General features: G+C 42.7%; 1 protein-coding gene across 2 annotated transcripts in view; it reads right to left on the reverse strand.

Annotated features, from left to right (window-relative positions):
* Positions 1-14,120, reverse strand: part of DYNC1H1 (dynein cytoplasmic 1 heavy chain 1) — a 57,984-nt gene that overhangs the window by 17,065 nt on the left and 26,799 nt on the right. The window contains exons 30-54 of one of the 2 annotated variants that reach the window (XM_077924012.1): positions 13,247-13,490; positions 12,827-13,010; positions 12,106-12,318; positions 11,545-11,783; positions 11,276-11,432; positions 10,620-10,847; positions 10,264-10,494; positions 9,974-10,114; positions 9,066-9,299; positions 8,356-8,562; positions 8,153-8,274; positions 7,657-7,822; positions 7,382-7,545; positions 6,102-6,231; positions 4,965-5,098; positions 4,504-4,618; positions 4,226-4,387; positions 3,567-3,781; positions 3,250-3,454; positions 2,955-3,128; positions 2,723-2,842; positions 2,486-2,606; positions 1,143-1,338; positions 889-1,006; positions 466-681 (exon numbers count right to left, since the gene is read on the reverse strand). In XM_077924012.1, the coding sequence (XP_077780138.1) occupies positions 466-681; positions 889-1,006; positions 1,143-1,338; positions 2,486-2,606; positions 2,723-2,842; positions 2,955-3,128; positions 3,250-3,454; positions 3,567-3,781; positions 4,226-4,387; positions 4,504-4,618; positions 4,965-5,098; positions 6,102-6,231; positions 7,382-7,545; positions 7,657-7,822; positions 8,153-8,274; positions 8,356-8,562; positions 9,066-9,299; positions 9,974-10,114; positions 10,264-10,494; positions 10,620-10,847; positions 11,276-11,432; positions 11,545-11,783; positions 12,106-12,318; positions 12,827-13,010; positions 13,247-13,490 (4,436 nt within the window). Of the gene's footprint in view, positions 1-465; positions 682-888; positions 1,007-1,142; positions 1,339-1,644; positions 1,841-2,485; positions 2,607-2,722; positions 2,843-2,954; positions 3,129-3,249; positions 3,455-3,566; positions 3,782-4,225; positions 4,388-4,503; positions 4,619-4,964; positions 5,099-6,101; positions 6,232-7,381; positions 7,546-7,656; positions 7,823-8,152; positions 8,275-8,355; positions 8,563-9,065; positions 9,300-9,973; positions 10,115-10,263; positions 10,495-10,619; positions 10,848-11,275; positions 11,433-11,544; positions 11,784-12,105; positions 12,319-12,826; positions 13,011-13,246; positions 13,491-14,120 lie in introns of both variants that reach the window. The other variant, XM_028707970.2, reaches the window with a different exon arrangement.

The raw sequence follows: 14,120 nt of genomic DNA on the forward strand, positions 1-14,120 counted from the left end.
AATTGTTTGCTTATCAAGTTTGGCTTAAAAGGCAACCTTAAAACCTAGAATATATGCAGCACTAGGCAGCTGTAGGAATTATTACAGAAGACACAGAAGTAGTGATACACACATTTTTAAATTAAGCTTCTAAAACTATATAAATTATACTGCATTTATTAGCGTGGACAAATTTATAGATTACCTAACTATGCTATTGGTATTAAATATAGAAGCAAAATAAGTAAACTCTCTTCAATGTACAAATGAACTTTGGATTTTAATTCATGCCTGAACGAAGAGCACTAACAAGGAAATTGTGTAGAATGCTTAGAAGCACCCATTCCACTATCTTCTTGCTTCCCTCAACTAGACCACTCAAGGTTGCAACTATAATGTAAGCCCTTAAGGAGACAGGATAAAAGAGGGAAACCACAGACAAATTTCTAAGGAAGCACAAGAAGGATAAATTCACAGCCATCTCACTTTTGCTTCCACAGCAGCCAGATCCGCCTTAATAGCCTGAGCCTCGGAAATCAGCACAGCATATTCTTCCTTGTAGCGGGCAATGCTGGCCTCCAGGTCTCTAATCATCTGTTCTACTTCGTTGGCCTTCTGCTGGTTGTCTTTGGCATCGTCCTCCAGTTTCTGCAGTTCGTTTCTCAGGGGCTCTACCCGTTTCAACATGTCAGCATAGTTCAGCTGGGGGGGGGGGGGAAACATAACACCAGGTCACTCGGTTCTGGGACACTTAAAACAGTTCTGGTTTTAAAGCTTTGTTATTTTTAAAGCTAGATTGTCAGCGACCTGCTGAGCTCAACAGCAAGAGGCAGGAAACCACCTTCAAAATACGACTGAGCTTCTATAGTATTTTATCCTAATCCAGTTAAATACCGCAAGACAAATTACCTGTGCAATAGCCCATTTCACCATAGGGCCGCAGGCCAAAGATGCTCTGTTCACAATTTCGTAATTGTAACTTGGATTTGACAAGTAGTTCTTCTTCATCTTCTCCCGTATTGCATCACTGGAATAAGGGGGGGGGGGATAGATAGATATTGAAAAGGTATCCAGACAAGCGTGGTGTTACCATCCAGCATGCAATTGCCAAGCCTGCAAGTTATCCCGTCACCTTGGTAAGCAAAGCTATAGACCACAAATACCTCATGTCTTCAATATTAAAGTTGACAATGCTGGTGATGAAATTATCTTTCAGAATAACTGGCCTGATCTTTTTCCAGTCATTCGTCTCCTCACCCAACAGGAGACAGATGGATTCTAAAGCCAGTTTTACCGCCGCAGGTGGGTTGCCCATAGCTCTTACTTCAATAAGGTGCTGCTTCTTTATAGAGCTCACAGCTATTAAGGGGATGGAAAAAAGGGTTCAGCATGCAGAAACAAACACTGAAGGCTGCTGCTGGGAATAGGAGAAAGAAATTTGGTTCCAAGACTGAGATTTGGCCACAATGGAATCCACTGAATGGAGAGTTTCTTTCTGAGAATGTTCTCCTTGAATCAAGACGAGATTTGCTAATTTGAAGCAGAAATCGAGCCCTTAAAAATTATGCTTTTTATCTGCAACATGCAAGAAATGTTGCAGAAGTCTTCGCGAACCATTTATTTCTGTTCCCTGCAGCAGCCACTGTAAACCTGCCAATTATTCACCTGATCTCCTCAGCAGAAAAGTTTACAATGGTTGGGATGAAGTTTTCCCTCATTATGATGGAACGGATCTGTTTCCAATCAGTTGTGCTTTCACCCAAGAGCAGGCAGATCGACTCTAACGCCAGCTTCACGGCAGCAGGAGGGTTGGCCATAGAACGGACCTCCACCAGATGTTGTTTCTTTATTGATTTAACAGCTAGGAAGGAGCAAGCCCAATCAGCCAGGAGAGAAAAAATAGTGATTTGGGAGAAAACAGTGAAGAGCAAGATGATTAGCAAATCTTGAGGATCAGTGTGAAAGATTCTTAAGCTTCAGCAAAAATCAACTTTGATTTAAAAAACGAAAGGCACAATTTACCAGGCACATCTCCCACTGTTTTTTTTAAAGCCAAGGGAAAAGGACCTGGATGTTTCCCAGATTCTCAGCCTTCAGAAACACCATTTCAAAACACACAAAACTATGATAAGCAACTTCAAAGCCTTTGTCAAAGGCATAGCCAGACTGGGTACTTCTTTTCATGGCAGATGAACTTCTTGGTTTTGTTTTTGAAAGGCAATGCTTTTGCCTTTTATTTAAAGACAACAACATCCATATACAATGTGGATTATCTAGGAACATGATCTGGCATTCTGGAAAGCTTTACTACTTGTGCTTCTAATCAATCAGAGCCCAAACCTGATTATTGATCAATGTATTACTCAGAAGAATTAAGCTGACAAAATGCACGATTTTTTTAGGGAGCCGTAAAGGGCATATTCGAAAGCATGGAGCAAAATGTTCCTGTTGCATGCAGCAGATTGGAATGCACGAAAAAACTGCTCAACAGATGACTTTCACATACCATTTTGAGCCTCGATGACTGCAGGCTCCACCTTATCCAGATCTTCCTTCACGCTCATCTGCTTGTCTGCAATGCCCTCTTGCTGTTTATGCAACTGCTCCTGGATTTCCTGGCTCATAACCTGGAAGCAAGTTACACAGGATATTTCAAGAGCCCCGTTCTTACCCTATCTGCTCTGAGTTAAGAGGCACAACTTGGTGCGACAACATGCACTAAAAAGGACTTTAAGGTCTTCACCTTTTTCTTCTCTGCCTCTTGCTGATCTTTCACCATCTTCTTCAGCTTATCATTCGCGGCTGCATTCTTGACTTCCAGCTCCTGGCTTTTTATCCGTAAGTCACGGCGAAGTTCTTCTACCTAGAACCGACAGCAAATTCTCAATTACAGTGAACTCTTTTCAAGACAACTTCCAAGGATTGTCACGAATGGTTTCTTCCTTCTTGCAATGCTCTTTCCTTAAGACTCATACCTGGTCAACCGTTTCCTTGATCTTCCTAAGACCAACATTCAAATGCATCTGCTGCTCTTCCAGCTCACTCCGTTTCTCATTGAACAAATTGGCATAGTGGTTGATGAAGTCCAAATAATGACGAGGAGTGATGGCCATTGTCCTGCCACCACGTTTGGCTAGACGAGCATTAGCCTGCCAGAAAGGGGAAAAGAGCGTGTTAAAAACTGATGCACGCATTTTAAAATATCCTTCGAAGTAGGAAATGCTTTGAGGACTGCAAGAAGGTGCACAAAAAGTGCGAGGACAAACCCACCTGATGAAGGGTCTGGTGAACAAACACACAGCTGTTCACGATGGCTTCCCTATGTGATGGTGGCTGTGGCAGCTTGTCATAGACAACTGGCATGTAGTCTGGTACAATGTAGTTTGGCTTTTCTAGGTCCATTTTGCTGGTGAACTCTTTGCCAACTTGGTAAAGCGCCTCTGTCGACCAGTCTCCAAACCAGTTCAAGACACACCTAAAGCAAAAGATGACATGCTATGAAGACTAACTGTAGTTTACAGTCCTGCTCATCTGAATTATCCATACACCACTGTAACGGATGTAATAGAAAATAAGCAGTTGTGTACCTGTTGAAGAGGGCTGGAGATGTAGCTGCTCTGTCCTTCAAACCCTCAGAAGATGGGTTCATGGTGAAGACCACATGGAGATTACGAATGACTTGGCTGGTGAACCATTTGTATAGTTCTTCATGCGAATCCAACATCAAACCCTCCTTCTGGGCTCCTTCCTTACACTGAGTCATAAGTGTGGCATATTCATCCCCTTCAAACAAGCCAGGAACCTAAATGGAAGAGAGACACGTTAATTTACAGACAGATCTCTGAATTTTGCATTGAGATAAATCTTGAGGAGCCAATGGCAATCTGAAATCAGAGAACTCTAAAAATTGTTGGTTTGGGCAATGGATTGTAAAGTCATTTTTTTACAGAATGTGCAAGACCTTCCAAAAAGCTAATAAGGTGTTTGGAGGCGAGGGGTTATTGGTTTGTTTTTGTTGTATTATGTATTTTATATTCTTCTTTTGTATTGTTATGTTGTGAACCGTCCTGTGATCTTCAGATGAATGGCAGTATACAAATTTAATAAATAAATTACTATGTTTGGAACAAGAAATATATGGGCCTGCATAGCAGCTTGTCAGTAATCCAGAATCTCTTAAACAAGATTGGATGGCACAGTTCGGATCCCACCCCCATCCCCCAAGTCCAGCCTTTAGTAAAGTTACCTCTCCATTGGCCAGCAGAGTATTCATTCTCTCCAGGAATCCAGAATCAAGTACATTTGATTCATCCATAATGAATGCTATTTTCTCATTCTTGCAGCCAGATCGTCTCAATACTGTTCTCAGATCTTCATCAAAGTCTTCACCAGTGTACTTTCTATGCACCTGTGAACATCCGTTATAGATTAAACGTCTATGATTTTATCTAGCATGCCAAGCTCGATTTAATGCTGCAAGAAACCGAAGCTGGAACTTCAGTTTAGGGAAATGGGCACACCAACCTTAATTTGGTAGACACTTAAGCCATTCATCCAAGCCACAAATCGTGAGAGAGTAGTTTTTCCTGCTCCACTAACACCAATGAGAAGTAAGTGTCCCTGAGGCTGACGGAAGATTCTGAAAAGAGAGTCTTGACTTAGAAGATGCAATACTGACTAGCAGTGAATCCCATGCATGCTTACTCAGGGGTTAAATCTATTGTTTTCAATGGCACGCATTCCTAGTTAACTGTGCCTACAATTGCAGCTTAGGAGTAACTGGTAAACAACCATCCCCTACAAAAATACATATGTATTACTGGTACATAGTAGGCAATATTCTTTGTGTTCTGCTCTAGCACTCAATGTCCAAGGTGATTAAAAAAAACTGTATCCCCTTTCTAAATACATACTGGATTGGTTTAGAAACATATTTGCCAAGGTGCTACAACTGGAAAAAAGTTTAGAACACAAGAGTCATGTACCTGTCAATTCTTAGCACATGGTCCAAGACTTCATTGAACAAGACAAGTGGTACGTCAAGTTCTTCTTCATAGAAAACCTTCAGTCTGGCTTTCACATAGTCTCTTAGCTCTTCTTGATTAACTGGAATATAATCCTAAAAGACAGTGCAAACAACTTATATACTTGCAAACCATAAAGCATCAGCATTAGAGCTGTCCTTGCTTATGACAATATTTGAAGAGGCACAAACTATTGCCTATTCATGAAGCTTATCCACCCACCTTAATTAATTGACTGTCTCATGTTGACTAACAATAATCCCCAAGCTTTTCCCAAGTAGGGAACAGTGGTGGGCAACAGACAAATGCGTCTTCCCAAGATGAGGAATGAGAAGTAATCACTGAAAAAATCTAGTGAAGTTTTGCAGAACTTCAGCTGAAGGGCAAGAATGAAAACAGCCACGTGGGAGAATTTTGCACATAGGCTGGATGCAACATGCATCCTCCAGGTGGCCAGTTTGCTGCAATGTGCTTAGTGCCTACCCTGATCATACTTTTCATCAGTTGCTGGCCAAGTAGCCAGCAGACATAGACTCATTTTTACAAGAAGGGAAGCAGAAGAGGGGAAATGTATGTGAGCTGGACAAGGGGACAACTCAATTCCCATACAGGCAAACATTCTGTCTGAAGGAAATATGGATAAAATGTGCAACTAATTACATTTATTTTAAGAGACACTCAAAATCCCAGGTAGCTCCATTCTTGCACGAATCTCACACTAAAACAGATAGTAGCTATGGTTTGTTACACCAGGGGGGAATTGAGAGGTGCTCATCCTCAAAAGGATAGCTGTGCCCTGATATCCAAGGAAGTTTTAAAAGCGAGGTCAAGACAGTAACTTCCAATGTAAACACACCAAATGTAATTATGCTCTAAATTATCAGAAGAAATATTATTCAAACCAAGTCAACATCTGCTACCAATGATTAAGTCATGATAATACAATTTGCAACTGATAAAAGGAAAAGTTTTAATGTCATAGGTTTTCTCCATCAACCGAAAAAGCAGAAAAAATTAAACACAGCACACTTCCATATACCCACGAACTAAAGCAATGTATTGATGTATTAAAGTTCAAGTAAGCAGCAGAGCTTATACCTTGGATAGCCAATTGCTGTACAGAATGGGCCTGGCCATTGCTTTCTCTTTGTCTATGTTGGGGAAGTGCTTCAGAGCTACCATGTCAATGTTTTCATCCGTCCACCGTCTCTCCTCATCTTCCACAAGCCTAGATAAAGGGAGCAACCATTAGTATTAGAAAGCACATTAACAGCTTAAAGACTTCATGACAGAGAAGCTTTGGCATTAATATGTTCAAAAGTGAGAAATGAACTTCTCCCAACTACTAGTGAAATGTAATGGTTGCATATCGCTTGCAATGGTCTAAGATTCAGGGACACCACTGGCAAGTAATTCATGTTCTGAATATTCCTATAGCTAAGCAATTTCCCTCTGAGTTTGAACCCGGACACTGACATTTACATCATATGCCCAGAGTTCAAATTATGAGTTGTGAAAAGTAGTGCTCAGTTAGCTTGAAATTTGCTCACAAATCCCAAGAGGTATCTAAACATGTTTTAAATACACTTTCCCCCAGTTAGCTGTCCACATTTTTCCCTGCACTAAGATTTGGGTGGAAAGATGGCCCATAGCAGTGATACTGAAATGTGACCTATAAATACTTCCACTGACTTTCCACCCCCAACAAAAAGCCAAAAAACACAAACCCCTAGGGACCTAGGAAGCTATAGTGCCTTATACTAACTGGTACATCTCTCAGTCTATCCTACGCTACCTAGAGATGCCAGCTACTGGTGAACAAATGGCAAACTGAATTTATTTGTAATGTGCATCCTTCTATTTCATTACAAACATGTGCATTTACTAGAAAGGGCTTATTTACAGTACAGTAAACTGTGTTGTGTTAATTAAGAAAAACATATTGGAACGACTTGTTCCAGTCTGAACACACAAGAGGAATTCTATGCAGCCTGAATGCTTGTGGATTATTATACTACCAAGTGTGCAGTCACACTTTACTCCAGTGAGGTGTAGTGCCTAGTGTTGGACTAGGAACTGGGAGGCCATGAAGCTCACTGGGTGACCACGGACCAGCCATTGTGCTTCAGCCTCCCTCATGGGTTGTTGAGAGCATAAAATTGGGGTTGGGAAAGAGACTGTGTACCCTGCCTCCTACCAAAAAGGAGTTTTAAAAAGTACACTGTGATCTCAGTTGGAGACAGCATGGTGCAGATAATGTCAAGGTTGCAGGTTCAATCCCCCTATGGGACAGCTGTGCAATCCTGCATTGCAGAGGGTTGAATTAAATGACCCCCCGTGTCCCTTCAACTCTGCAATTCTATGATTTCACACTTTACCTGTCTTGGAAGAGACGCAGGGCTTCATGTGCCCAAATTCTAATGAGGCCTTCGACAGGCAATGTTTCCAGCGGTCTCAGAGCTTCGAAGATCCCTCTCACCCATCGAGTCATTTCACGGGGTGAATAGATGTAGTGCGGCTGTGTGTCTTGAGTAAACCTTTCCTGGAAGTAACAGGATAAGGAGTTGTCCATAGTAACCAGGGAAGTATTTTTTAACCGCTCGCTCTAGACATTTGATAAAAAAGCTGCAAAGAGATTTATCATTCCAGTTACCTGAGACATTGTGTAGAACTCAACCATGGCTGCAGTGAGAGGTTCTGCATACGTGCGGAGAGATGGAATGAGCCGCAGCATAGCGCGATTGAAAGTGCCGTAGATCTGAGTGAGGGAAGCTGGGCCAGGATAGTCCACGTACACAACAGGAACATGGCGCAGAAATCTAGAAAGGCATACAGGAGAGGTGAGTTCTGTAGCACCTCAGCTATTAGGCTAAATATATGGGTCTAGATATGGCAAAAACAGATCCTGAAAGCACAGCACTGGCTGCCATTGAGATGTCAGGCCATGTTCAAGGTGTCAGAACTAGCGTGCAAAGCCTAATGCAACAACAAAAAGATTCTGAAGTTCTACATTCTGGCAGCCAAAACATTAATAGAGCATTTGAAAGGCTGAATTCTACTTCTTAGTAAAGCACATTAATATGACTCTAGACTGCAGGTTTGATCCTTAAACCTTCAGCAACTTATAGACAGCAATGTGGACACATTACCTATGCGAAAGAGGCTTCCTTCCAGGATCTGTAGGTGGGTTACACGCTCCAACAAACTGAATTCGCTCCAGTTTCACCCACGTCTGGTCAGATGTGCGGTAGAAACCTCCATGTTCCACCATCTGAGGATTTGAGAGAGGCGGTTACGACGGAGTTTAACTACGACAAAAAAAGTTGAGTTCTTTAATCTGACTTATACGCACCTGTCTGATGAAGGATATGACTCTCTGTGTGCCGTATTTATCCATATCCGGCAAGTTGATTTCGTCACAGAAGAGCACCAGCCACTTTCCTAGCTGGACAGGAGCCAACACCACACCGTTAGGCGTACGCCTGTATTCACAGTAGTGATCAAAGGTTTTCAGGAGCAGCTCTGGAGTTGTAGCACTGGAGAAATTCAGACCAACCACCTAAAAATGCAAGGACGTGATCAGGAAAGGAATATGCAGCAAGACCCAAGAGGCATAAACACTGCCGACTGGTGACAGCTTTTAAAGTTTTGTTGCTCGCCTTCCTTTGTTCTTTATGAATGCTGCTCATGTTTCTATGGGAGGCAGTCAACATCGTGACTTCCCTCTCTTGCTCTTCTGCTAGCATGCCAGTTTAGCTGAATTTGTTTTAACTGCTTTTTGTAAACTTGAAAAGTGGTATCTAAAGGTCTTAAACTAACAAACCATTCTGGCTCAGAGGCAGCAATGAACTATCTACACAATGGCTTGGCAAAAAAAAGGACTGAGCACCTCCTCGCTCGTTCTGCTTATTGCATTGTTGTGCAGAGAGATTTAATTAAACGTGGAAGATGAATAACTTATTCTGATCTTCTGCAGCTTAGTGGCATTTTAAAGCCTGCAGGTGTGGTTACTCATTCAGAATGTTCGGAATGGGAGAAGGTCACACACAAAGAACGGTTTACCTCCATGTCAGGCAAAGCCCTGAGTGCACTGAAGAGTGTCATGGTCTTTCCAGAACCTGGCGGCCCACACAGCACTAGGGGTTTGTGCTCCGCAAGCCAAGTATACAACAAGGCTTCGTGGCGGACGGTGTCTAGGGTTGGCACCACAACATCAGGAGCTGCCACTTTGTGAGTCTCGACTTCAATCTGCGGGACCTTTGACTGCCAGGGAATCCACTCGCCAGTAATTGAGACCTATGGAGAGAGAGAGAAAGAAAAATAAGTATCTGGTATTATCTGCTTCTGTTGCTGCTGCCAAAGCAACTTGGTGTTGTTTAAAGCGGCTACATTAATTGCAACATTAAGCTGATCAAAAGCATTTAAAAGAAGTTTGTGTATATATTGCTGGTACTACTGACTTCTATATATTTATGTTGGCCCTGCTTTTGTTCGCTGGAATTAAAAAAAAGTGAAGTGCCTCCACTAAGCTGACAGCAGATTGAGAACACTTTATAAAAGATTTTAACAAAGAAACTCATTACAGACAGCAGCTAATACACTTCTGAGTGAGTGGGGGGAAATGACTCTAAAATACCTGAGTATACCATCTAAAAGCAAAGTATACTTTTATTTTGAACTTATTTATTCTGAAATCCAGGTGTATGAATTAAAAGCCAACCAGATCAACAAGGCTCAAGGATCAGTCTTTAAATCTCATGACAGCCTTAGATTCAAATCACCAAGAAATTTGTTTAGTTAAGCGCACGTCCAAAATGTAAGTGCACTGAATAAATATGTTGCTGCCAAGTCTCTGGAAGAAGGCTATGAAATCATCTGTTTTGTTGTGTTGATGAAGTTTTGTGCAAATAGCATAAATAAGTAATGACATTAAGCCTGGCATTTAGAAAATGGAAAGGTTTATATTTTACCTCGTAATCAATGATAGGTATATTTGGTGCAGAAGGCAGTGGCACAGTTGTGATTCTCCTGATGTATTCACCCAGCTCGGCTCTCATCTTCAGACGGCTGTCTCCACAAAGGGACCACAGAATCGCGTACACGAGGTATCGCTGAGAAAGTTCAGAAACTGATCAATAAAAGTGCAGAAAAAAGGGAATCCCACACAAGAGAGCCACATGAAAATTAACAGCAAGATTAATTAACAAGGCTGGCAGCTTGACAGTTTCCTCTTTTTTATTTACTTAGCTATGGGCATTACCTGGATGTAGCGTTCCAGCTGATCTATCTGCATAGGGAAGTCTGGATGGTTGGCATTGTACTGTGCTACGTTGCGGCAAGCCTGGTGCAGCATGGAGAAGAGGGAGCCAAGACAGCGCAAGCGAGTGAGGTCCATGATGTGCTCCAGCTTGAAAGCATGTTCGAGTGCCTTCGTCACCAGCCCATTCGATGTGAAGTATGGCTGCATAATTGTTGCTGCATCTCTCTGAATCTGTTGAAACAGCATTTCATCAACCATTATCGGGCAAAATAGAGCTGAACTACTCGTATAATAATTTGCGTGCCCACAGCAAGGTGGTATTGCAATCTTTCATGTGATATACTCTTGAACTATACCTGCAACATTGGGGAAGCTGCTTCCTCTCCTTCATCTTCCTTGCCCTTTCTCCTACGCTGAGCTTCCTCTTCACCTTCATCCAGAGGGATGCTCCTCAGTCTGGCCAGGAAGTTGTTGAAAATCATGTCAGTGCTTAGAACATCTTCACTGAACCAAACCATGCCACACCTTGACACTGTGGCCAGAGTAGCATACTTCAGATCTTGAACCTCAAACATGATGCGCACCTATAGGAAAAAGCAGAAAGATGGCTTAGAAACCAGCGCCGGCCTCAAAATTATCTGAGGACACAGCTGTGTCTAACTTCTAAGAGTTTTCTCCTTCGACTAACCTTGGCCCATGCCCTGTTAAGAGGCCACTGGGAGCATTAAGACAGCATTGCAATCAGAATGGTACAAGTTAAACCTCAAGTAATATTTTATAGCTAGCCCTTTAAGTAAGGCAGTTCCTCATAATCTAATGGGAACTGGCAAAGCCCAACATGACAAAACCAGGGAGTAACAACCTACTTCCAAACTGTGTCTGCTGGAAACACCTTAAAATGAATTTCCTGGCTGACACAAACATCTCAAAATTACCAGAAATTTTCCCAGTCCAGCAATATTGTCCAAGCAGATTTATTTTCTTATTTGGGCAAAAAAGGAGCTAGCCTTACGTTTGGTGGAAGGCTCAGACGTTCTCCATTTGGCAGTGTCAGCAGCTTGTTGTCATCCAGAACAGAGTTCAAATTCTCAACCCACTCAGGATCAACATCTCCATCGAAGATGATCCACTGCCGTTTTTGTAGTTCACCTCTCACGTTATCTATTATCCTAGACAAGGGAATAATGTAGGGCCATGTGAGAGAACGTCCAGCCAGCCCAAGTTCTTCCTACACCAGGGAGAAATTTCTAGCTCACACCTTTACTTATAGCACACACTCACTTTCTCAAGACATGAGTAAACAGTCCATCTGTCCACTCTCTGGTGTTGGGATCGAGAGTGCCATAGAGATGGTCTTTGCTGATGGCTTTGGGATCGATGATGTGGGCAATACCTTCCACACCCTCCAGCCTCTCCAGTGCTTTCAGAAGAACTCTCCAAGCCATGGTCTTTCCACTTCCAGATGGGCCCACCATCATCAAACCATGATTGATCTGAGTAATTTGGTAGAGCTGAAGAACCTATGGAGAAGGAGAAAAATCAAAGTGTTGCATGAGGAACATCTTAATGTAGAATGCTTTGGGTGGGTCCAGCTGACATGGTCCAAAAACAAGGAAGGCCATCACTTTGCTGAAGCTAAGCAGGTCTGGGTTTGCTCAGTGCTTGGGTGGGCGACACCTGGCAACCACAGGTACACCACCTTGGTTTCCATGATGGAGGAGAGATAGCATATAAATACAAGGAAGATATAATTATCTTGCTTAAATGTCTAGAAGGCTGTTTGTGGCCAGATCTCACATAACTTTGTGCTATTTGTTGGCAGTGAGCGCCGACGCAACCTACCTTTTCAACCCACATGCTGCCAATGTCTTCCCCATCGCCGTACGTCAGGTACATTTCCTGACAGACCTTCTTAAGCTCTTCCCTCAGGGCAGTCATTTCTCCACGGTGATACTGAATGCCAGGGAACACATCGGACAAGAGACTGAAAAGCAATGGGATGTCTTCTGCAACCAGTTTGGGTACCATTGTTTCACAGACACTCTGGATCAGGATCTACACAGAAGAACAAAAAAACCCGACTTGCTTATTAACGCCTGTGAGAAGCATCATGAAAATACTCAAGTGATACTTCTGGGTACAATATCAAAATTGAGATCCTACATCAGAAATACTTTTTAATTATTATTATATTATTGCTATTTATTAACTTTATATACCACCCTTCATCCAAAAATAAAAGCTTTGTGAATGATGCAATGTCAATTACTGAATTTTCCTTTAGATTTTTAGATTCTATACTATGGAGAGGACATGAAGTTTGTTCACCCTCATGATGAACAGCAGCACTTCTGACACCAATTCAGATGCCTTCTACCAAAGCCTACTGGTAGCCAGCTAAAGCAACATCTATGGCAGCAAGAGGAATGATAGGCATGAATACAGAGTGCAAGAAAACAAGCAATTTAACACCACACTCCTTTTGTGCATCCATAGTCTCCAAGCATCTGCGTATGTAACTGTACTTTACATTAGTTCCGTCACATGCAAACCCAGGCTATACCTCTTGTTCTGGCAAGTTCTCAGCAATTTCTCCTTCATCAACCACTTCACCACGCTCCTCCTTCTCCCGCTTTATTCTCTGAATCCTCTCTCTCTTCACATTGCCAGCACTGATCAGGACGCTCTTCAGAGCTCTCAAGCCAAAGTCATAATGGCTTTGAGAGGAGAGCTGCTCATCACATAACCTAAGGAGCCAAAGACACCAACTGATTAATGCTGAAGTTGGCTTGGATGCTTTTGCAAGTTATACTACGGTTGCATGAGAAATGATCTAAGCACAGTCAGATGCATCAGAATAATTGACGATTAAGTTTCAGAAATATAACAGTGCCAGCAGCAGGTTGGGCCGGTTAATGCTGAATTCACACAGCTCTAAGAACAAATCATGATACGTGCTTCTACTACCAGCAGTGTTTCTTACTTGAAGAATGGGACAATCTTGTTGGCAAGCACTTCTGCTGTCCGAAATCCCTGGGAATACAGCATGACTTGGGCAATCAGCTGACGGTCAGGTTTTGTCATGGCCAAGCTCCGGAACAGTTTCTTCAAGTTGTCTGGGAGATTTGATCTACCGGCATAGCCAGGGTTCATTGTGATGAAAATTGCCATGTCTGCGCTCACTTTCACTTGTTTGTTCAGCAACTCACAGGTAATGGTGGTGGAAGCTGGAAGCAAGCATTGGTCGTTCAGTTTGCTGTTCTTAACCAAATCAACTTGCGTATGCACGCACACATGAAAGGAAGTCAGCAAGGCTAGCAATTAGACTTCCAAAGCCCAAAGAGGTAAATAATTCTCAGAGAAGCAGCACATAAACATAAACCACCCTAGGCTTTAGGGAAAGACAGGGAAGAATGAATTACTCAGACTTCTGTTCTTACCTTCTCACAATAAAAGCCACTTATATTGAAATACTAGGGGCTGATGATTCTTGCTTGCTTAGGTCTCCAAGCACCCTTCTCCTCCTCCCTCCTCTCCAAAGTCCCCTCCTTTCCCCTTTGTCCAAGCACCTGCTCCCCATAGCCCATCCCCTTTCTCATCAAACCTTTGCAGCTCACCTGCGCCACCCCTCTCACTCAACCCACCACCCCATCTCTCTCAGCTGACCTGTCCCACTTCCCTAAGCCCAGCTCACTGGCCCACCACCCCTATTGCTTTGCTCACTCCTCTGCCCCATCCCCACTCACTTGCCTGCCTGACTCTAGTGCTTGTCCCACCCTGAACATGTGAGGCTGTTGCCACTGTGACAATGGACTAGCAAAAATATAGCACAGCGATAGAACCCATGTTTATAATGT

Source organism: Podarcis muralis, chromosome 1 (genome assembly GCF_964188315.1).
Source record: "Podarcis muralis chromosome 1, rPodMur119.hap1.1, whole genome shotgun sequence".
Classification (NCBI taxonomy): Eukaryota; Metazoa; Chordata; class Lepidosauria; order Squamata; family Lacertidae; genus Podarcis; species Podarcis muralis.